This window comes from Typopeltis vanoorti, chromosome 8 (genome assembly GCF_054136105.1).
Source record: "Typopeltis vanoorti isolate ZY-2024b chromosome 8, IOZ_Tvanoo_1.0, whole genome shotgun sequence".
In the NCBI taxonomy this organism is placed as follows: Eukaryota; Metazoa; Arthropoda; class Arachnida; order Uropygi; family Thelyphonidae; genus Typopeltis; species Typopeltis vanoorti.
In genome coordinates this window covers 10120308-10146302 of record NC_143556.1, presented here as the reverse complement: position 1 = coordinate 10146302, position 25995 = coordinate 10120308, and the positions used below count along the sequence as shown (strand labels likewise).

The following is a 25995-nucleotide window of genomic DNA, read 5'->3' as shown; positions in this document are numbered from 1 at the left end:
TGAAACCTATCATCTACACAAACGCCATCTACTGCCCACCACCATATCCACTAGTATTTTATTAGACAATCACAAAGATCCATGCCCATAACGAGATTCGAACCCACAGCCTTTTGGCTGGAGAGCAGATATGCTGACCACTCGGCCAACCAGATCGGCTTATCTGGATTACCGTGCTCAGATTTGACCATCTGTTTTTTTTTCGGGATAAGGAAATGATGAAATGGATTTAGAGGCAAATGACAAAGATGGCGAATGGTCTGTGGAATGGTTCCTATGAGAATAGATTGCAGATTTGTGGAATGTGAAAGTTCGTTTATAAGCAAAAAATGGGAGGCATGATAGAAACAGATTTTGTTATAGCCCTCTCCCCATAACATATAAGCTTCTAATAGAATTGATGCAGCGGTAATATTTCTGCACTAGGTTAGATAAGCATAAGAAGAGGTCGTATCTGGAACAAATGCGTGAGGATTCGATTTTTTGCTTGGAGAGTGGAAAATGAATTGAATGGGTTGCCTGTATCCGTTGTGAATGCTTTGTCTGTTATTAGTTTCAAGGAGAGATATAGTAGATATTGTGTTGATAGTCTGGGTCTTCTATGATGAGTCTTAGGACTTCATGGAGGTGTCCGTTTAGCAACAATGACAACAACAACACTGAAAATTGTTATTTGGTCCTTTCCATTAAAATTGAAACATTTATAAACTATTTGATTTTTAAGACCATGGATTTAATAAACATTTATACATAATCGTCTACTAGTTTCGATAGCTGTAACTGTTTAGCTTTGTGAAGACGAAAAAGGTTATACTAGTATTAAATGCAAAACACAAAAGAATGATAATAATCATATTATTATCATTCTTTCGTGTTTTGCATTGAATACTAGCATTGAAACATACTATTATCAAATAGTATGTTTAAATTTTAACAACAACAACAACAACAACAACAACAATTTAAAAGTCTCATGCCCTCTCATTTCCACTTGTCAACTAAACTGTGCAACCCTCACACATTTAATCTGTTCTGATATGGTGCATTCTACATACCCATCACATCTTTTTGACTCATCTAATCCTTTACAAAGTCAGCTGACCAAATCTGTGCAGAACAGTCACTGCGCTTAAATTACAACTTTATTAAGAAGGATAATAATGTCATGATCTGTATTTATTAATTTATTCCCTGATCTATAGTAGTAACCAACAATAACAATACAACATATTTTGTGGACAACAGCACAGTATATTTTATTCTGTTCGCCTCTTCCTTAGATGAGATATTCTCTTGTAAGATAGAGGCGAACTGGATTCCCATTTTATTCGCTCCCTAAATCCTCCTTACATTCTACCTTTGCTGGTCATGGTTCTTTGATTACCATCAGTAATAGCCTTACCATCATGTTTCCTCTGTGCTTCCAGGAAAATATAATTCCCATTACACTTTATCCCTGTATAATCTTCTGTCAAGGAATAATTTTTATCGAATCATGCTTAGCAGTGCTAAGACGTCATCTCCTTTATTTCTGATGCTTCCAGCATTCATGTGTATACATGAATTTCAACATTCCCTTGGACCCACACTATCCTTGTGTGATCAACCAATTTAAATTCTAGATCTGGGAAACTGAACTTGGCATTTTATTATATTTCTGATTCCCACTCATTGGGCCTGGGAGAGGGCAGCCGAACACACGTTTGACCACATTCTCCATAACAACTCTAGTTTCCTTGATTTTGCTGTTCCAGCTTTAAATTGAACAACACTTCCCCAAATATTTAATTCCCAAACCATTCATATGCAACCCATGAGGCAGATACCAGTTTTCTTCCATCAATTTTATTTTAGACATCTATAAACTGCATTGACTGATTCGAAATTGCAACCCTTTTTCTCAATTCACTAATATCATACAGCAGCAGAAATTTTACTCTCTCACTCTTATTTGTTGCTTCTTCCAGTAACTCTCATATATTCGCTCAATGTATGTTTCTCGCCTTAACTCCTTCAATTTCCCTCACTTCCTGTCAACTGCCTCACTGATATCATTGGTTTTCGGACTTGTGGCACGTTGTCCGTGCTTCACCGACAGCGTTGCCTTAAGTAATCATTTTATTATTTTATTTTATTTATTAAGTAAATAAATAAATAAACTCCCAACAGCTGTGAGATAGCGTTGATATACAGGTCACGTGCTAGATTGTAATAACACGTGCGATTTGTGATTTTGGATTAGGATGTGTGTTGTGTGTGTTTGTTTCCGTATGAGAAATGCAGACTTATCGAAGTGAAAAATTTGGTCATTTTCATAGGCTTTGGTATCAAATTATGAAAAGAGTTTACTTTACATGTCAGGTAAATATTGTATTATAAGGATTTTTCTAAAACATTTCGTGCATAAACGACTACTGTAAGAAAGCATGTTACTGACAGTTATATATTTGTGACTTCTAGTTACTATAATGTTTCTTTCTTACTCGCGGCTTAGCAACGGTGTTCTGTGTAAACAAATGTCACGGTGTCATTAGATTTCGGATGTGTCTGTTTTATTTTTCTTCAGCCGCGAATTGATATTTAAATATTTACGTGCCTTTATACAACGAGTTATCAGTTATTGATATTCTTAAGTAATGTCTGAGAAGCGTACATCTGTTAACCGTATTATTATTATTCGGGCCTCCATGGAGTCAAGAGACTCAAAGTCTATCATACCACTCATTGACCATTCTTGCTCTCAGTATTGTTTGCCCGGTTCATTCAATTAACGATTTGTAAAATCTCTCATTCTTCTATAATATAATGACTAATGAAAGTATTTTGCAGTGTTCAGTATTCTTTAGGCCATTTTGTGTGGTATACAAAATCTTTTGCACAATATAATCCTTAGATATTGTTACCAAGGCTGTTGTAACTCACTAAGCAGCTGAGGCAATGCCTAGAAGGAGTAAACGGAAAAATTGTATCTCAACCACATACCATAACAACAGTTCTGATTGTCAAATACACCTCCTAAAATGTCACTTAGAAAATATTTACTAGTGCTGTTAGTATTCATTAGAAAGTGAACTGATATCTTTCTTATGGAAAATAAGACAGTAAAACTGTTTTGGCAAAACTACAATTCACAAGGTTATTCTCACTATCACTGGGGAATTGTAAGGAGATCAGCAGTTAGGACATTGGTTTTGACAGTCTGATAGCTTGGGATGATTGAACGCTGCAAGACTTGTCAAATGAAGAAGAGAAATTGAGTGTAATGATAAGCACAGACAGTGGACAGGATGCGAGGTAGGAAATAAAGCATGGTACAGAGCCCTGTGGTATTTTGGCATTGGTAAGTAGGCCTATATACCATACCCAGTCAGCTACACTGGAATTTAACCTTATAGGTTTCTCCTGAATATTCCACATTTTTTGACTAGAGGTGGGTAATGTCTAGATCTAATGTAGATTGAGAGTAATAGAATTCATATTGATGGTTACTGTGAATCTGGTGAGGATTTGAATTACCTTTTCTTTTATTTCCTAGAGAACTGAGGCAAGGTAATTGGGATGATGGTTTGGTAGCTGACTTCTCTCTCTTTTTTTGGAATGGGCTTGCTTCCATGTAGTAGGTAGATGCCATCAAATATTGTAATGACAATTTAGGATTGGTGTTAGTTCCAGAACATAAGTTTTGAATAAAATTGCAAGATACTACCAGGGCCAGAAGACTTCTTGGTATACAGAGGCTTCAAAAGGAGGCAAAAAATGAGTATTAAGGGGTTCTTGCTTTTATTATCTCTGTAAGAGGTGGGGGGGGAAGTAAGAATGATTTTAGGTTGTATCTTTACGTGATGTTGCAGTACAAGTTGGCAGCTGCTGCTCTCCTGTAACTGAGAAATCAACAAAACCAGGTTATTCTCACTGACATGCACCTGTCACATGATTGGTGTCACTGAAAATTTTGTTAATCATGTGACAGCACTAAGGAGATGAGAAAACATGATGCAGTTAAGAAAATGATATCCAGCTAGAAAAAGATATTAAATGATAACAAAAAACCCATTCATCATACAATACAAAATAGGCATAGGCAAAAATGAAAGATATTATAATAAAATTAACAAAATTATTATTATTACAACATGATGCAGTCCATGGACTCATCACAAGAGGGCACTCTACTCCACTACATACATCTCGCCATCTCCGATACTGTTTAATTCTCCAATTACAACCCAATGACACTACACCTATCAACACAATCTACCACTAGCCACCAATAACAGTATTCGTTGTCTGTAAATTGTGCGTGTACTCATGGCTGATTTGCCTGCATGTGGGATGAACATCAGTTTCCAGAAGAAAAAACCTTGCTACCTCAGTATGAGATCAGCTAACTCGCCTTCAATTGAAAAAGCCTATATAAAGATTCCTCTTGTCATGATGAAAAATAATTGAATGCAGGTCTTGTCCGACCAAAGGGTGCAATGTTCCACTGTTCTTCCAGTTTTGTTCCAGAGGCTCTTAAATAATTTTTAGGAGTGAGAATTGAAGCCATGCCCACATTTGTGGACTGGACTTTGTCGTATGCAAAAGGTGTTAAACCTTGAGTCTGGTGCCTTAAACTGCTCAGCCATCCTGAGAACATAAATAAACACCAATAGCAAGAATATGATACTTTATAAGGGCCAAAATGGTAGATAGGTCTTGCTTAGTAATTTACTTACTTTTTATAATGTAACAGTGCAGTTCAATAAAGAAAATCCTACTCAGTGATACTGTTGGCTTTTGCAAAGGCATTTGGCAGGATTCCACATGGAACTCTAGCATGAATTGGAACAAATGGGAGCAAAATGTGGAAATAGCCACTCCTGGGATAGAAAAGTATGAATGCAGGAATGATTGTGAAGAACTGGGTGCAGTTTTCAAGGTTTGGAATCTGAATGGGCAGAAATTTGAAGTTGTCTGGTGTGAGATTAAGCCAATAGGACAAAATGTATTGTTGGTTACTACTGTAGGCCTGAGAGTCCAGAAGAAGATGTAGATGATATGCATCAGCAGATTAGAACAATGAGTGCAAGCCAAGCAGTTATCATGGGAGACTTAAACTATGGTGATATAGATTTGGAGGAGGAAAGGGTACATGCAAAATGGAAATTATACAGTTACTAAGAGATAATTACCTGAAACAGCATGTGATGGAAGAGACCTGGGGTTTGAGAGTCTTGGATCTGTAATAGCATCAGAAGATCTATCTATAACTGCAGTAGCAAGTCTACCTCTAATTTGGAAAAGTAAACATGCAGTCTTGTCCTGGGAGGTTGCTCAGCATGTGGAAATTTCAGTCAAGAAAAGATTTATGTGGAAGTACAAAGCTGGCAATTATGAGAAACTTAGGAAGCAACTTGGAGTGGTGCCATGACATAAGAAATTACATGGAATGAATGTCATTGCATGCGAAGTGGTCAAGGATTGTTTGTGTGAGGCAGTATTACAGTGCATACCTAGGGTTGGGAGGATAAACCAAGTAGGGATTAAGTGGATGACTAACATTATCAAGCAGGAGCTGCAAAAAAGAAAGAAAGCATTGTAGAAGGAATATAAACAACGTGATCAGCATGCCCATGGCAGTATAAAGCACAAGCAAGAAGGGTAACTAGTATGGTAAGGAAATTTAAATTGGATTTCGAGAGAAAATGAGCTAAGCAGGCCAAAGTAAATCCAAAAGAGATTTTTCACTATATAGCAAATAAGAGAAAGAATGATTATGGAAAGATAACTTTATTCAGTGCTGATGATAGGAAAGTTACAAAGTAGTTCAGTTACTAAGTGATCACTTTGCAAAGGTATATCATCCAGGTGTTGACTTTGTAGTTACTGCAAAGCTCAAGTTACTACTCACTTCTCAAATCAGAGACTGATTTGAGCATTGAGATAAATGAACTGGAGGTACTCGTTATATTGAAAAATATCAATTGAATACAGCAGTGGGCCTGGATGGTATGTCAGCCTGTGTGCTTGAAGAATGTACAAGTGAACTGGCAGTGCCTCTGACGAAGTTGTTTATTTTATGTCTCAGCTCTGGCAAGTTCCAGTGGAGTAGAAAGAGGGTAAGATAGTTCCATTATATAAAGGCGGCTCCAAGACAGAAGTAGCAAATCACAAACCAATTAGTATTGCTGGAGTGGTGATAAAAGTATTGGAAAAGTTGATTAAAAGTAAAATTTATAAATGGGTGGATAAGAATATGATACTCTAGGGGGAAGCATGGCTTTATAAAAGGTAGGTCCTGCCTCAGTAATTTTTTCACATTTTATAATAAGGTGACAGCAAAATTGGATAAAGGAAATGGCTACACCATGATACTGCTGGACCTTATACAAAACTATTACATAAGTTGGAGCAAATGGGAATGGATATGAGGCTGGTGGCATGGATAGGGGGTTGGCTGATAGATATCAGAGGGTGGTGTATAATGGAATGGAATTAAGGTGAATGTGGGTAACTAGTGGAGTGTCCCATGGCTCTGTACTAGGACCATTACTCTTTAATTTGTACATTAATGATATAGGAGAAGATTTGAAAGAGGATATTCGGTTGTTTGCCGATGATGCCAAATTGGGGAGAGCTATAGCTGATAAAGGTGATGTAGATATTTTACAGGATGGTTTGAATAAATTGGCAGTGTGGGAAAGGGACAGTTATTGTCAGTTCATGTTTTTTAAAATGTAAGGTTTAAATGTAAAATTTCATCACAATGCACTTTGGGATGAAAAGATTACACACTTCATATCATATTAATGGTACTAGATTACTGGAAATTGATGAGGCTAGGGAGCCGTGGGTGATGGTAAATAGAAATTTGAAATTCAGAGAACGTATAAATATAAATTAGAGTAGTTGCGGTAGCTCAGTAGAAGTGGCGTTTGCACTCGGCGCTTGACCACATGATGAAAGACAGGTTCAAATCCAGTTGCCAACTGGAGGAACATTTTTTAAGCCTTTTCTTGACCACTTCCTGAGTTAGTTGATCTCTGGCATGGGAAAGCGGGTTTTTTCTCCTGGAAACTGGTGTTTCATCCCATAAACTCAAGAAAATTGGCTGTTGAACCCACACTATTTTCAGACATTAAAAATATTGTGTTAAAGCTAGGGAACATGAGATGGCAGCACTTGCTATCGGCCTTCGCTGTGTACCAATTAATTAGTGATTGCCTAGGGTCAGCTATCTGATTGGCTACTAATAGAGATTGAACTGCCTACTCAGTCTCCAAAAGTTAGAAAGTTAGATAGGGCTGAAATGGCCTTGCCTACTCCCTATGCAGGAATAAAAAGGTGTTATCTGATTTTTTTTTTTTTTTTTTTTTTTTTTTTTTTTTTTTTTTTGTAGTTGCAGTTCATTGCAGTTGGTAGATTTGAGTGTGGTGGAGTCAGAGTTGTAGAGTGGGTGCCCTCCCTCAATGAGTCCTTGGACTCCCTGGAGATGTCACATAATAATAATATTGCAAGAGTTGGCAAAATAGTTCAGATGATTAATTGGATGCTGAAGAACACATTAACATGTAAAGATAGGGAGGTTATTATCACACTTTATAAGGCTATGATTCAGCCACATGCTGACTACTGTGCACAGATTTGGTCACCTTATTTCTTAGGGACTTGGAGATGGTGGATAATATTAAGAGACAAGTGACAAAGTTGGTGATAGGTCTGTGGAATATTCTTTCTGAGGATAGATTGAGTGTGTGTGTATTGAAGAGTTTAGCTGAGAGACAGAGGAGAGGGTATATGATAGAAATTTATAAGTTACTAAAGGATTCACAGAGGAAATTTTTCAATACATGGGGAGTAGGGGGAAAGGCGGATACACTTTGAAGTGTTCTGAGAGTGTGGTTAGTAAAGGTGTGCAGACTAGGTTCTTTACTTGGAGAGTGGTGAGTGGATTGGATTGCCAGAGATGGTTGTGAGTATCCCGACATTGCATATGTTTAGGGAGATGTATGATAGGTATTGTGCTTATGGACAGAGTGGGTCTCCTACAATGAGTTTTGATTCCATGAAGTGCTTATACTGGTTTATGGAGTTTAGTCCAGGAGAAATCATTTGACTGGTGCTGCACTTCAGAGGTCAGTACTTGGTCCTCTCTTGCTTCCTACATCATTAATGCATAAATATACATTAATGATATAGGAAATGATTTAATGGGAAATATCCAGTTGTTTACTAATGATGCAAAATAGTAGAGATCCTTCAGGGTGACTTAAATAGGCTGGCAGTTTAATGCTGCAATCAAGTGAAGGCAGTGAACTTCGTGAGAAAGAGATGACATGCTATGTCCTATGTTGTTGAAGATCACTGACTAGCAAAGATAGGGAGATTCTTGTTCCTCTTTATAAGTCATTGATAATGCCACATCTGGACTACTGTGCACAGATTTGGTTGCTTTGAATTCCTTAGTGATGAGGAAGTGGTAGAGAGAATACAGAGATGAGTGATGAAGATTGTGGCAGGTCTGTAGAATACTCCTTATGAGAATAGATTTGAAGATGTATGTTGGCTCCAAAAACTAGCTTTAGGACATTGCAGGAGGTGTGAGAACTAGGAGTCACCCATGGAAGTTGTGTAAGAGTAAATCTAGCCCTAAGAGTGTTAGGGCTAGATTTTTTGCCTTGAGGGTGGTGAAATGGTTCCAAGGTGAAGTATGATAAGTATTGTGTGAATATGATAAGTATTGTGTGAATAATGATTAGTGTGTGTGAGTAAAGGGTCTCCTGCGATGAGTCTCTGCCTCTATGGAGATACCTGTATAATAATAATAAAAACAATATAATAAAACAACTCACAAGTGTGTGAACAGCATCTCCTATAACACAGCACTTATAAAATGAAGAAATGACAGCCACAGCCTACACTTCAAGATATTTGTTTTGTGCTGAGATAGACAAAATGCTAAGAGAATCCAGATCACCTACACATAAACAAACCCTCTAAATGAAGATATACCAGTAAAACCATTAACTTCAAGAGGTATCCTAGCACAAACATTAACAGAAAGAAGACAAAGAAATGCATGAACAGTGCTGATAAGGATTCAGTAGGATAAATAATATTTATCCATTCACAACATAGTCTGGTAATGTGTTCCATTCACCCGCAGTTCTCCATGTAATAGTCTATTCCTTTTTTCATCACACAACTCTAGGGATGGTCTTTGGTTCTTCCCCTGTCATCTTCTTCTCTTTTTATCATCCAGTGTCATATCATATCTTTTTCTTCTGTCCACTAAAATTGACAATTTACATTTCTTTAACTTCTCATCCATAGCCAACATTCCAAAGTCCTGATGTTGTCTTACTCACTTGCCACTGTCCCCTATCCAATGTTTCACATCACAATGAAATCTAGGTGACCAAAATTGAGCACATTAGAACACAAATGTGGTCTGACCAGTGCTTATCCCCATCTACTCATTATCATGGTGGCAATGTAATTTGTCATCTAAATTAGTCTACTGTCAACCATCACCCCCAGATCACAAATCTTCCATTTCTTGAAGTGTAGTTACATCAATATAGTACATAGTCTTATAATTCTGAACTCTAAAATTCAACACCTTGCACTTGTATGCAGTCATGCAGTGCATCCACGGTAAAAGTTTTATAATCCAGAAGTTTGAATTCTGAATGACTGAAATAGAGCTCTTGTAGGATCTATCTATAAAAAGAAATAAAACAATGTGAGCATTACATGGAAAAGAAGAATTTTCCTACTGAGTATTTCGGGCAAGATTGACCAAGCATGCTTGAGAAGAGGCTAAGAAAAAATTGTACAAGGAAAACTTGGAGAACAACAACAAGCTGGATTCAGGCCATATAGGGAGCAGGTTAATTGAGAAATAATGGGAATATAATAAGGTTCCCATTGTGTAGGCTTCTGTGGAATGAGAATTGAAATATTTTGCTGGTATTCTTCCACACAAAGGAAACAGATGAGATAGAATTTATTAACTACTCAATTAGTTTTGTGAAAATTCTTTTTATTCACATTATTCTCCTAATAAAGAATTTTCACAAAACTAATGAAAAACAGAATAAACTGAAAAACAGTTATAACAGTGATGTACATAATGAAATATTTGAAAACAGGAATGATAATGGAAAGCACACATTTGCATTAAATTGCTTGCTGAACTACTGGTAACCACACGTGTACCACATTGTATTATAGAAGATCAAACCTGATATAAAATCATATCTTTTTTTTTTTTTTTTTTTTTTTTGCTGTTGAGGATGTTTGATCATTTCAACTGATTTCTTAAATAAATGCTCTTGAGACAAATCTGTAGTCTGTGTGGAGCATTTGGATTTTATAATATAAATTAAAGATACCAAGAAATTGTATACTTGGTTTAATCCTTTATCCAAGTGTAAGCAAACAAGTTAGCACCTGAACTATTTTCAGGACTGGGGCAACTCATATATAGACATTTATGACTTAAGTTCACTTGCCTTAGTATCCCATAATGCAAAACACATCTCCTTTAGACAGTATAATGCTATGCATTATGGGAAGGGTCACTACCTAGACTGGTTTAGACCTTTATTGAGGTCTCATCAGTGGGAGCCAGACCCAGAGGTGATACCAAGGTTCTAGTAAAGCAGAAGTCATCTTTTCATATACGAGTCGCCAAAAGGTGTCATTTGGATTTGTCGCCACAAAAACAGCATATGAATACAACGAAGTGTAGATATCTGCTCTGGCTGAAAATTGAATGTGCACTTAAGGCCATCCTTGTGATGAAAGAAATAGTGTATAGTTTAGATATTGTTGATAATAAAGATGTAAACTAAAACCTTATGTGAAAATTAAATTAATTTTCATGTAGGTGTAAGTTTCTGTGTTTATTTTCTGCAAATAAGAACGCTTACTTATTCTGAAGCAGTTATAGTTTAGATAGTTGTAGAACACTGTAGTTGTTGAGATTACCAATTGAGATTTTATGATAGAGCATGTCTGGATTAGATGCCTAAAGATGCGCATCATTTGCACCAAAAGATGTGATTTGGATTTGTTGCCACAAAAACAGCATACGAATACAATGAAGTGTAGATATCTGCTCTGGCTGAAAATTGAATGTGATGAATGTGCACTTAAGGCCATCCTTGTGATGAAAGAAATAGTGTATAGTTTAGATATTGTTGATAATAAAGATAAAACCTTATGTGAAAATTAAATTAATTTTCATGTAGGTGTAAGTTTCTGTGTTTATTTTCTGCAAATAAGACGGCTTACTTATTCTGAAGCAGTTATAGTTTAGATAGTTGTAGAACACTGTAGTTGTTGAGATTACCAATTGAGATTTTATGATAGAGCATGTCTGGATTAGATGCCTAAAGATGCGCATCATTTGCACCAAAAGATGTGATTTGGATTTGTTGCCACAAAAACAGCATACGAATACAATGAAGTGTAGATATCTGCTCTGGCTGAAAATTGAATGTGATGAATGTGCACTTAAGGCCATCCTTGTGATGAAAGAAATAGTGTATAGTTTAGATATTGTTGATAATAAAGATAAAACCTTATGTGAAAATTAAATTAATTTTCATGTAGGTGTAAGTTTCTGTGTTTATTTTCTGCAAATAAGACCGCTTACTTATTCTGAAGCAGTTATAGTTTAGATAGTTGTAGAACACTGTAGTTGTTGAGATTACCAATTGAGATTTTATGATAGAACATGTCTGGATTAGATGCCTAAAGATGCACATCATTTGCGCATGCTTGTTAAGGCTATGAAACTCGCACAAGGCTGTATGGAATTTTGTTATTTGTTGTTTTTTATTTTTCTTTGAAATTTTGTTATTATTGTGCCAGCCTGGCTGGCTGAGTGGTTAGCGTGTTCACTCTCCAGTCAAGAGGCTGCAGGTTTGAATCCCGCCGTGAGCATGGATGTTTGTGATTGTCTGTGGAAATACTAATGGTGGTGATCGGTGGTAGATGGCATTGGTAGATCGGTGGTAGATTGCGGTCATTTGATGGATTGTTAGTGGTAGAAGCATAGTTGTTGAGTAGATGCCCTCCCTCGATGAGTCTTTGGACTCCCTGGAGGTGACAAATTTATTATTATTATAATTTTGGGTTGAATTTTTGATTTATGATTTTTAATTGAATTTATTTTTGATTGTTTTAGTTATTTTTATGATTTTTCTTTATTGAGTTTATGATTTTTATTGCTGTTTTTATGATTTTTATTTGGTTTTCTATGGAAGATTTTTTCTGATCCACAGGGCTGTTATATTTATTTATGATGTCTTTGATTGAAGATAGATAAGAATTAAAGAGTAGGACAATGTAAGGTAACAGTGAAAGATTTTGAAGTATCTCCACCACTGAGACCACACAGTCTCCTGCTCACATGTGATCTCAACCATAGTCCCTGCATATTGCTATACCATGGGTGTCCATTTACTGTGATTAATTGGCATAAAGAAAGAAAAAATCATGGTAAGAGAATTTCATGATTGATGAGCAATGGGGACTAGTTTTGATTCCCAGTAAAATTATCTAAACATTGCTTTATGTTGCTATTATAATGATAAATTATATAGATGGTATCCTAATAAAAACAAATATGTTTTTAATAGGATAGTAATTAGGAAAGTAAAAAACAAAACAAAACATGCTTTGATGACCATTCCTTTTATAGAAAATATGTTTTAAAGTAAGCAGAGCTGTAAATTTAACATTGATTAGAAAAAAAAAACTTGAAAAATTTAACAAAAAAATTTTAAAAAATGTTCATTAGAAATCTGCTCAAAAAACATTATTACAACAATCCATTGCATTTTATATTATTTTTTAACACTTTACTGTGCCTCCAAAAAATTACATATTATATATATTATTCTTATTATATTATATATATATATATTATTATTATTCATAAATATTATTCTTATTTATATTATAGTTTTTCTCAAGAATAAGCATACAAAAGTTTGCTCATGAAATATTTTTGTTTATAGACAGCAGATTCATGCCAAGTTGCTCTTTGTATCCTGTAATGTATAGTGCATGAATCTCACCATACATTATGATGAGAATCACTATGGACAATATATTATAAAAGAAAAAAAAATGATAGTAAACTGAGCTTTTAAAAACTATTGGAGTTCAGTAGAATTCTATCAGTGTTATATGAACCTCATGAATAAAACGAAATCTAATTAGTGTAGTAATTTCATACAGTGTATGAAATTACAACATTACAACAAGTATTAGTAATTTCATACAGTGTATGAAATTACTAATACTTGTTGTAATGAGATTTTTTCCCTGAGGATTGAAAATTATATTTATGTTTGCATTATTTTCCTAAGCATTAGCATTCAAAAGTTTGCACATGAAATATCGTCATGACTATTTTACTTGTATATAGAGAGTAGTTGATTTCACATTAATTGCCCTTTATACCAGAGTTATAATATTGTGATGATACACCGTTTTGTTATTTTGTTACTTAAAAGAATATGCTTCTGTTATTAGGACAGTGCCCAGTATCTCAATGAGTCTAACTTCCACTCAGTAAAAGTTAAAACAGTGTAGGCTGTGACCCTGAGCTTAATGTATGTCATTATACGTGTCTGAGAAAGTTGTTGTGCTTATGCATTATGTAATATAAAAAGTAACTCCATATTGAAGCCAACTGTTCTCTTTATATATAAGTAGCATAGTTATGTAGTTTTTTTATATGGCTCTCACCTATGAAAGTTGAGAATATATCATCATCAAATTCCTGACATGTACCCTCATGCGGTGTACAGGATATGATAGTACTACATGAAAAATTTACATCATTACTAACTTCCTATCTATAATTTTCGTCCAAATCAGTCTGTTACTTGTCAAGACTCCAACATTATCACATCTTATATTTCTATTGTCTAGGGCGCTTTGTACCGTATCAATCCACCTATATCTTGGTCTACCTCTGGGTCGTTTTACTGCCAACCTGGCAGAGAACACTTGTTTTGCTAATCTTTCTTCGCCCATTCTGTTTAGGTGATCATACCACCTGAGATTAGCTCTGCTAACGCATTCCTGGATGCTGACAATGGCAAGTTCTTTCTTAATATCCTTGTTTTTAATATGATATTGCCATTGATGCCATCTGTTCACACCTATAATCTTTCTCAGGACTCTCATAGCTGCAGTCTCTAGTCTTTGGTCAAGTGTTTTACTTTTTACCCAGCTCTCAGATCCATAAGTTAAAACTGGTTTGAACACTGTCTTGTATACAGCTAATTTAGTGTTCCGACTAATTTCTCTCTTATTCCATATGAATTTATTCAATTTACTTCCTACCATACCAGCTTTATTGATTCTGTTGTCTATTTCCATATTTAATTTACCATCTTCAGTAAAAATCATGCCTAAGTAGGTGAAATGTTTTACTTGTTTCACAGGTTCTCCGTTCACAATGCAGTTGACATTTTCAACGATTCTACCTATTTTTATTGTCTTTGTCTTTTTATTGCTCACCTTCATACCATATCTATTACAACAGTTATTCGATTTAGTCAGGGAATCTTGCAAACTTGTAGCAGATTTATTTAGAAGTGTAACATCGTCCGCATAAAGCAAAGAGCTGACATTAACATCTCCAATTGTGATATCATGTTTAATACCACTTTCCTTCATAATGTGATCCGTATAGATAATGAATAACAGAGGGGATAATGTACATCCTTGTCTCACACCAGATTTAACATTAAACCATCTTCCTGTACATCCTTCAATTCTAACTGCTGACTTACAATTCAATAAAGACTAAGTATTGCTTGATATAATGCCTCATTGATACCATATAATTGTAGCGTATTGAACAGCTTCTCTCTCTCTCGGCACCTTGTCATATGCCTTTTCCAGATCGACAAAACTTAAATACAGATCTTTGTTATATTCCCATGCTTTCTCAACTGTTTGTCGTAAAGTGAAGATCTGATCCTGACAGCCTCTATTTGACCTGAATCCAGCTTGATCTTCACCAAGCTTTTCTTCCACAATTCTTCTCAACCGTTTCTCAAGTATACTTGCATATATCTTACCAGGAACACTCAGTAGGGATATACCTCTGTAATTCTCACATGCAGTTTTATTTCCCTTTTTATATATGGGTACTATGTGAGCTCTACTCCAATCATCGGGAATTCATCCCTCTGTCCAGGCCTTCTGAACTATGTAGTACAGCCACTGTAAGACTTTTATACCATCATACTTTAACATATCTGGTCGAATATCATCTACTCCTGCTGCCTTTCCACATTTCAAGCCTTGATGGCTTTTTCTAATTCAAGTATGGATATGTATTCCTGACTGTATGCCTGTTGAGTGTTTTTTACCACTGTCTATCACTGCTTGTTTCATTTAGCAATTTTTCAAAGTAATTACTCCATACTTCAATGATATCTTTTTCTCCTGTTTTCATGTCACCTTTATCATCTCTTACTCCTTTTACAGCACTCTTTCCTCGATTTCTAAGCTTCTTCAACAACCTTCATTATATCTTACCACCTTCTTGATATTTATTCTCTATGTTCTTGCCAAAGTTCTCCCATGACTTTTGTTTAGCTAGTTTTACACAGTGTTTAGCTTTCTTACATTTGTCTCTGTACTCTGTAAGAGTAAAAGCTGACTTATTTGCCAGGAACTTTTGATATGCTTTCTTCTTTTCATTCACTGCCTCTTTAACTTCTTGTGTCCACCATGGAGTTTCTGATTTTTCTATCCTTGCAGACAACCATACCACATGCCTCTCTGGCTGAATCAATTAATGTTTTCTTGAAAGCTTGCCACTGAATCTCCAAGGTTTGGTTCCTGTTCTCAAACTTTTTCATTTTTTCTTTAATAATCTTTGTGTATTTTAGTCTGTAGTTCATATCTGAGATCTGCTCAACTTTTATTTGCTTTAAAACTTTTTTACATGTCATTCTTTTCAGTATGAAATTCAATTTTATCCTACTCAAGACTAAATTGTGATCTCTTCCAATTTCAAATCCTGCATACACTCTGGTGTCCTGCAACATGGAGAAAACATCACTATCAACAATAACATAGTCAATGAGTCTTTTCTTATTCCTTGCCTCTTCTCTCCATGTGAATTTGTGCACATTTTTATGTTGGAACATGGTGTTAGTAATAACCAGTCCATGTCCTGAGCAGAAATCCAACAGGTATTTGCCATTATTATTAGCTTTGCTCTTTTCTCCAAATTTTCCCAAAACATATTTGCATGTCTGACAATCGCTTCCTACTCTGCTATTTAGATCCCCAACAAGAACCAACTTTTCCTTTTTCATTGTGTCAGTTGCTTTTTCTAAAGCTTCAAAAAATTCCTCCAGTTCTATTTAATAGAGCCTTCTGTGGGGCCGTAGGCACAAATAAGTCTCATTGTCCAATTCCCCATTTTGATATTTGCTCACATCACTCTACTTGAGACTGCCTGCCATTCAAGAAGATTAGCCTCGTATTTAATGTTGAATACTATGGTGACTCCTTCTTTTCCTTGATTGTCATTGCCTGAATATAATGTTTTGTATTTATTACTCAGAAAGATCTCACCAGTTTCAGTCACCCCTATTATGTCGATCTGGTACTTATCTTATTCCTCAGCTATCTCCATTTCTTTGCTATTCAGGCTCGTTATGTTGATAATACCGATCTTTAACTCTGGTGATGTTGAGTTGGGGTGTGCTTTGAGATTTGTTCCAGTAGCTGACTTTTCGCTGTTTGCCCTGGTTCCCTGGCAAAAACAATGGGGGACTTGTTTAACCGTTGACGCCCCAGCCGGCATGAAATTTTGTCGTTGTACCATCATTTTATATATTGGTTTAAGCCAATAGGAATACAATTTGGTCATCTAAATCCCAAATTGCCAGCCCATCCTTGTTCTTTCATTATCCAGGTAGATTTCCAACAGGATGCACCACGAGAAGGTGAGGATTGAACATTAGGTCAGAAGCCCTGGTCGGTTCTCTGCATTCCTTTAAAGGCTATGTGGAGGTCTTCTCTCAGTTATACAGCTTTGACCCTTAAACACCCCTTGCATTGTGGGTTAGGTAAAGATTTTTTTATTTTCTTATTCTTTTATTTTTTAAATAAATTATTTTTTGAATAGTCTGGAAACTCTAGAGACCAAACAGGGAATAATTTCAAGCCACTTCAGGCCTCCAGTAAATGGAATGTTGGTCTCATACCAGGCACTAAAATTCATTTCGTAACTAAAAAATTCACAAACATTCATGTCCATGGCAGGATTTGAAGCCACATCCTCTTGGTTAGTGAGCAGACATATTATCTTCTGAGCCAGCCAGGCTGTGAAGAAAAATAATGATGAAATGAAAATATAATTTCTTGTAAAGTATAATATTAAACATCAGTTGGTCTGTTGCAACCTGTCAGTTACTTTAGGTAAAATCCAAAGATATGGCCTGCATTTATTCCAGTCATTGATATTGAAAAAAAATTATGTATATTTATATTTATAAAACATTAATGTACTCTATATTTTGTACTGAATCTTTGTACTGAACAGAAAATGTAATAATATGTACAGTATTTAACATATGTTCTTCTTCTTCAACCTTTTGGTTCTTTCCACTGCTGGATGAAGGTCTCCCCCATGATTTTCCAGACCACTCAGTTTTCTGACTCTCCCATCCATCTCACGTCTGCAATTTGTTCCAGTTTTCATCCCTCCACCTTCTTCTCGGTCTTCCTCTTTGTCTTGCTCCATCCATTGGTCTCCACTCTGTTGTTTTTCCAGTCCATCTCCCGTCACTGCATCTGACAATATGGCCAGCCCATCTCCACTTAGCCTGTTTTAATGTATTTTACAATATCCATGACACCTGTTTGAGATCTTATCCAGGTATTTGTCTTCCTATCTCTTAATGTTATTTTTGGCATACTACTTTCCATGCGATGTTGTGTTGTTCTCAGTTTTTTGTTTAGGACTTCAAAAAGTCCATGTTTTTCCTCCATATGTTAGGACAGGAAGTATGCACTGGTCAAAAGCTTTCCTTTTTAAACTCATAGGGATGTCACTTCTGAATATGTCTCTCATTTTAGCATTTAACATATACTGTACTACAATTAAACAAATACTCTGTATGATAAGAAACCTTGTCATTGTCAATATTATTATTACCATTAGCATGACGAGAATGTCTAATCAAACCACCACAAATGCCTCAACACTTAACAATTTGCTGCTTGGTATCTAGAACATAGCCATCTTAATTATGTAATTTATCTCTTTGTTTTGTGTTTTTATATGGTGTTATAAATTAATAGTATGAGGGCTATCTTGTCCTCTTTCCACTTCCTTAGGAATGCCAATGCAGTCTATTAGGCTGGCATTTCTCTTGTGCATTTCTGTAACATGTATGCTGATATTTCATCCAATCCTACAGATGTATTCACTATATTTAGTATCCCAGCATGTGAAATGTTTTTGCTTGGATGATGTATAAAGTGATCATTCAGTAATTCAATCTGCCCTGCCCAGAAGAACTCTATACTGCATTGGTCGTTGGTTACCAAGGGCTGCACTGGTATACCAAGTGCAGTCTTAGACTTTATAAGACTGCACTGGTATACCAAGGGCTGCACTGCATGTTAGACTCCCTGATCATCCAGTGACAAGTGGACTATAGGAACAAGATTTGCAGTACTCGAAAGTAATTACTAGGAAAAAGTGGAGCATGGCTTTAAATACCTTTTTTAATAGAACTAGTCGTTAAAACTGAAGTCCTTTAACAGATTCAAGCTGGCCTCTATAAAGAATCTCATCCTCATCACCAAGGCTCAACAAATTTATGCAGAATCCTACTCACTGCAAAAAAATTTAGTTTCAACCCCCCTTTTCCATTTTTTAATGATATATCCCAATAAGACAATAGGAGTTCCATAAAGTAATTAGTGGTGCTGTATAGAGTGTTTGGATACTATTTCATTTGTGTGAGAACCATTCCATAAAGAAATTAATAAGAATAGGAACAGTAAAAACAACATTCTTGTAGATAGGCTTATACGTTGGTAACACATGACTATTAAATTATTTAAGGAATTTACAACGTATACTGGAATATTAATTAAAAGAAACTTTAATAAATACCTCCTATATTTCGGCAATGTCACATTGTCATCTTCATGGGAACATACAACTATGACACGTGCATGCAGGCACTACAAGAAGCAAATGAGGCAGAAGAGAGAAAACTACTGTTGCTCCTAGAGTCCTAAGGGTGCCCCCCCCCCCCCCCCCCCCCCAGCGGGCTATATTGGGTAGTCTTGGCTGTTGGGCTGCAGTTCTCAAGATGCAAGCTTCTCAAATTTGGGGCAGTCTCATGCACCCAAATTTGTTGAGGTTTGGAAAGTTCTTTAGAGCTGAGGCTGATTCCATGAACAATCTTTCATATTTAAATTTGCTGTGGTGTATTAATATGACTTTCTTCCAATGTATTCTGTGGTGGGTATCCAGAGCATGGTCTGCAAACTTGGAGTGGCTGTACTGGTGAAACCAGATGTAGTGTTTGTGTTCCGAAATCCTGACATTTACTGTCCTGCCTGTTTGGCCAAAGTAGGACAGTTTACAGCTGCAGGGGACCTGGTATACCCCAGGTAGGTCTAGGGGAAGTGGTTGGTCTTTGGTGGAGCAGATGAGGGATGCCAATTTTTTATATGGTTTGTAAGAAGAAGTCGGGTCATATTTTTTTAAGATTTTGGTTAACTTTTCAGAGGCACGGTTATAGGGAATGGTGATGGATTTAGTGTAATCTTTGTTATGAAGGGGGAGGGGGGGGTTGTGGTTAACTGGTTTTAATATTTTTTGGGGTTGTAGCCATTGGCTAAGCAAGTGTTAAGGATGTGGTTTAATTCAGTGGTTAGGGTATTGTCATCTGAACAGATTAATTTTGGCTTGTTATATAGTGTTTTTATAACCCCATATTGTTGTGAGATAGAAACCTAAAGAAAAGACTAATAAAATGTTATGTGTGGAGTGTTGCCCTCTATGCATCTGAAACTTGGACATTGAAGAAAGAAGAAATTAAGATTTTGGAAAGCTTTGAGATGTGGATTTGGAGAAGGATGGAAAAAATCAAATGGACAGATAAAATAACTAATGAAGAGGTCTTAAAAAGGGCAGAAGAAGAAAGAAGTATGTTAAGGAGGATAAAAAGAAGCAAGGGAAACTGGGTCGGACATATTCTGAGAGGGAATTGAATCATCAGAGATGCCATCAAAGGAAAAATAGATTGAAAATGACCCAGAGGAAGAGTAAGGAAAACAATGCTAGATGACATGCTCAATGGAGACAGGTACACAACCTTGAAAGAGAAGGCTCTGAACAGAAGAGAGTGGAAGGAAAGTTTTTGCACTAAAAGAAGAACCTGCTCGATTGCAGATTACTAAAGAAGAAGAAAGAAGATTGTTGTGCGGGTGTGGGATTGCTGGTGAATGTATCTGCCTGTATGGGTGGGTTTTCTGTAAACAGAGAAAAACCAAGGATCCATCAGGCTGGCGAGTGATTAGAGTGTCTAGGAAAGGGAGACTGTTGTTTTCCTCTTTTTCCAAGGTGAACTGGATTCTGGGGTGTTGGTTTTTTAAGTATGTTAAGAAGGAATGGAGTCTATCTGAGCCATGTGGCCAAATAGCGAACACATCATCAGCATAGCAAAGCCAAACAGTGGGTTTTTGTGGGGCTGGGTTTAAGGCTTTCTCTTCAAAAGTCTCCATAAAGAAGTTGGCCAGGAGTGGGGAGAGTGGTGAACCCATGGCTGTCCCATTTTCCTTGCCAAATGAAATAGCCCAAGTTCTTTGTGAACTGAACTGAAATAGAGTTGAGATATTGGGAGAAAATTTGGCTTGGATGAGCTCTAAGGTTTCTTTGAGTGTGTGAATAGGGAAGAGCCAAAATATAGGAAGTTTAAAATATTAATATTCCAGTATATGTTGTAAATTCCTTAAATAATTTAATAGTCAGTAAACACAAGTGATTTATTTTGTTGTATAATTACATTGTTTATTAGAAAATCTTATTACTCTGGTTACATATGTATGTTTAGTCTTTAGTGATTTATTTATTATTTATTTTTTTTAGGGGGGGGGATATAATTTGTATTAATATTTATTGGAAGTTTTTTTCACTTGGTTATACTATAAATTAAAGATGCCAAGAAATTATATTCTTGATTTAATTCTTTATCCAAGTGTAAGCAAACAAAGTTTGCACCTGAAGTATTTTCAGGACTGAGCAACTCATATATAGAAGCTAATGACTTCACATCACTTGCCTTCATATCCCATAAAGTAAAGCACGTGTCCTTATTGTAAGGGTATGTGCATGAATATAATTTCTTGGCATCTTTAATTTATGTATTAATTTTTGTTACTAGAATAGCTCTCTTTTTATTATGCATATTCTTTTGTGTTTTATTAAAGTTAAGAAAAAAGATTTTTTTTAGAAAGTTAGTTTTTTATTAAATAAAAAGTATTATATTTTACCCAGTCTGCAGCTGTTTGCCAGCTGGCAAAATGGGTGAGTTGGTGAGCATATTTGTCAAGTCCTCATCACTCATCCATTCCTGTATACCAACCATTGCTAGTTTTTTTCAAAAGCTTAAGTACCACTGAAGAAATCCAAACTGGCTTATAGTTTGTTCTGTTTTAGTATCATTCTTACCATCTTTATGTAATGGTACTATCTTTTCCAATTTTCCACACTGTAGTAACTCAACAAGCTTCAAAATTTTAATTAAACAACTTGGTTAATTATAGTGTCAATTCTTTAGCACAGTCTGTTATATTACAAAAGTTATATTATATTAGCGCCTGTTATATTAGCGCCTCCGTAGCGCAATTGGAAGAACGATGGTACATTGCGCCCTTCGATTGGAATAGGCCTAAGTTCGATTCTCGTCGCGACGGAAGGAATCTTTATCTGGTCGATTTCAATCGAAGGTGAGTTAGCCGATCTCATACGGAGGTAGCAGGGTTTTTTCTCCCGGAAACTCGGGTTTTTCATCCCGCATACATACAAATCGGCCCTTCAGAACACACGCAATTTACAGACAAAAATTACTAGTTGTGGTGGTGTTGGAGGTGGGCGATAGATGGCGTTGATGGAGATGATTCGTAGTAGAGGTTAGGTGTAGAGATAGTTGTTGGTGTCCTCCCGCGATGAGTCCTCGGACTCCTTGGAGGTATCAGGAATAATAATAATAATAATAATAATAAAAATCTCATCTAGCCTTTCCCTGCATCTTGTTATCCAAAGAATGGAACATCACAAATAAATTAATTTATTTGTGATGATTTTGATAATTTGTGATAATTTTGAGATTTTGTAATATAACAAGCTTTAAAATTTTAATTAAACAACTTGGTTAATTATCAATTCTTTAGCACAGTCTGTTACAAAATCTCATCTAGCCTTTCCCTGCATCTTGTTATCCAAAGAATGGAACATCACAAATAAATTAATTTCATTCACATGCAGTCCCTTAATTTATCTTTCTCTATTATCATTATTATTTTACAATTGCTTTACAAGTCCATATTGGTCTTGCTTTAATGATATCAGTTGGAAATTACCAGAAAAATATAAGCAGTATAATTAAATGTTAATATTATATTTAGCCCATCTTCTTTAATAATAGTGAAACACATTAAATGTATTATAATTACCAGTGAGGTGATGAATAGTATGTGTACATAATGTGTTTTCTGTGTATTTCTATTGGAATTAATATAAGTTTTGAATAGTAAAGGTACTTGAAACAGTATTGAAACATAGCCATTGTTTAATCATTTCAATCTAGAATTGAGTGTTTTTGAGACTGAAGATGTGTTATCTCTGTCCTTACTATTTCTTTGTAAAATTTTTATTAGTATTCTCTCTGACAATTGTGTACTTTATATAACTTTCAGATTGCATCAGCACTGTTAACTATGTGGAAAAATAGTATGAAAAGATGAATAATATACCTTCTCTTGATGTGCAGAATCATGAAATCACCACAAATCTTAAGATTCCAGTAAGATTTGAAAATGTAAGAGATGCTGCCCAAACTAACCATATTAGAGTGTCATCTAAAAGCATTGGTGCAGAAGAGAAACGTACTCATTTTCGTCATCGACCACAGGTTACAAGGAACTTGATAAAAAATTTTCCTGAAGAAAATAATATCTCTCCTAAACATTTTGGTCCATCCACAAAAATTTTACATCGACCCCGTAAACTTTCTTTACCATCTATTAATAAAAGTAATGTGTGTGCCATTTCAAAAGATTGTGCAACAAGTGTTTCTGATAGTGTTGTATCATTAACTCCTATTGAACATATACATACTGATAGCAGAAACAGTGTGAATAAAGATGGAAATTCATCTCTAAATACTTCTTTATCAAAGTCATCCTCATCATCTTCACAAGAACAGACTAACATATGTGCTGATACCCTTTTAATATGTTCTTGTGATGATGATGATGTAGTGATTGAACCCTGTAGAGATAAACTTGATCATTTAAGTTTTCATAATTCTGTTGAAGTTCAAATAGCAGAGAAAATGGTAAAAAACACTCTAAGAGATGTGTGCCATTACTTAAATCAATTTCATTGTAATATTTCTTCTACATCACTGTCCGATAGTGAAAACAGTTTAAAAGAAAGCATTTCTAATATTAATAAAAATTCAAATTCTCCTCTATTGCTGTATAATGATAAGGATAAACTAAATAAAAGTACTCTGAGTTTAAAAACATTTAATCTAGACCATTCAAAATCAAATGCTCTCCCTCATAATCATTCATTTCCTGATAAATTATCCTCACTTCGAAATCATATTCATTTATCACCCATTGCATTGTTGAAAACATCATCTTATCAAAGTGAAAACTTTAGAAGTTATCAGTCATCAGAAGAGTCTTTATCTTGTCTGAAGTCATCACAAAGCAATGTGTCAAATATTTCATCTATACCTACTATTAGCATCTTGCCTCCAATTACTACTAAAGGAGCAAGGAAAAGGTAATGTGTTATACTGAGTTCTTTGAGGGTTTATCTTAGGACATCATATATTAATCTGTTATTATTAATGTAATATTATTAGAAAAAAGTAAGTTTTAATATATATTGTTTCAGGTTTTAGCTAAACATTAAATAATTCATATCATCGTCATCATCATCATCAAATTCCTGCCATGTACCCTAAAGGGGTGTACAGGATATGATAGTACTACATTTAAAGTTTACATCATTACTAACTTTCTATCTACAATTTTCCTCCAAATCAGTCTGTTACTTGTCAAGACTCCAACATTATCACATCTTATATTTCTATCATCTAAGGCATTTTGTACCATATCAATCCACCTATATCTTGGTCTTCCTCTGGGTCGTTTTGCTGCCAACCTGGCAGAGAACACTTGTTTTGCTAATCTTTCTTTGCCCATTCTGTTTAAGTGACCATACCACCTGAGATTAGCTCTGCTAATGCATTCCTGGATGCTGACAATGTCAAGTTCTTTCCTAATATCCTTGTTTTTAATATGATATTGCCATTGATGCCATCTGTTCACACCTATAATCTTTCTCAGGACTCTCATATCTGCTGTCTCTAGTCTTTGGTCAAGTGTTTTACTTCTTACCCAGCTATCAGATCCATAAGTTAAAACTGGTTTGAACACTGTCTTGTATACAGCTAATATAGTGTTCCGACTAATTTCTCTCTTATTCCATATGAATTTATTCAATTGACTTCCCACCATACCAGTTTTGCTGATTCTGTTGTCTATTTCTGTATTTAATTTACCATCTTCAGTAAAAATCGTGCCTAAGTAGCTGAAATGTTTTACTTGTTCCAAAGGTTCTCCATTCAAAACACAGTTGACATTTTCAATGATTCTGCCTATTTTCATTGTCTTTGTCTTTTTATTGCTGACCTTCATACCATATCTATTACAACAGCTATTCAATTTAGTCAGAGAATCTTGCAGACTTGTAGCGGATTTATTTAGAAGTATAACATCATCTGCATAAAGCAAAGAGCTGACATTAACATCTCCAATTTTCATATCGTGTTTAATACCATTTTCCTTCATAATGTGATCCATATAGATAATGAATAACAGAGGGGATAATGTACATCCTTGTCTCACACCAGATTTAACATTAAACCATCTTCCTGTACTTCCTTCAATTCTAACTGCTGACTTACAACACTCCAATAAAGACTAAGTATTGCTTGATATAATGCCCCATTGACCCCATATAACTGTAGCGTATTAAATAGCTTCTCTCTTGGCACCTTGTCATATGCCTTTTCCAAATCGACAAAACTTAAATACAGATCTCTCTTATATTCCCATGCTTTCTCGACTATTTGTCGTAAAGTGAAGATCTGATCCTGACAGCCTCTATTTGGCCTGAATCCAGCTTGTTCTTCACCCAGCTTTTCTTCCACAATTCTTCTCAATCGTTTCTCAAGTATACTTGCATAGATCTTGCCAGGAACACTCAGTAGGGAAATACCTCTGTAATTCTCACATGCAGTTTTATTTCCCTTTTTATATATGGGTACTATGAGAGCTCTACTCCAATCATTGGGAATTCGTCCCTCTGTCCAGGCTTTCTGAATTATGCAGTGCGGCCACTGTAAGATTCTTATACCACCATACTTCAGCATTTTATTACTATTACTATTATTACGGGCAACTCCAGGGAGTCATTAGACTCATCGAGGGAGGCCCCAAATCATATTCATCACAACTATTTGACATTCATACAGTATCTATCATACTTCGCCTTAAACTCATTCACTGTCACAGCATCCACCACAGACTCAGGGAGCGCATTCCACTCCTTCACTACTCTAAAAGTAAAGAACCCAGCTCTAACACCTTTACTAACCACACTTTTTCCCAATTTCCATGGATGTCCCC

General features: G+C 35.6%; 1 protein-coding gene across 1 annotated transcript in view; it reads left to right on the top strand.

Moving 5' to 3' along the window:
* Positions 1-2232: 2232 nt before the first annotated feature.
* The window catches only part of LOC150103724 (phosphatidylinositol polyphosphate 5-phosphatase type IV-like), a 225112-nt gene continuing 201349 nt past the window's right edge, over positions 2233-25995 (top strand). Inside the window, 3 exon segments of the mRNA XM_090396512.1 lie at positions 2233-2361; positions 12279-12495; positions 22984-24082. Coding sequence (XP_090252638.1) covers positions 23028-24082 — 1055 coding nt within the window. The 5' untranslated portion in view covers positions 2233-2361; positions 12279-12495; positions 22984-23027.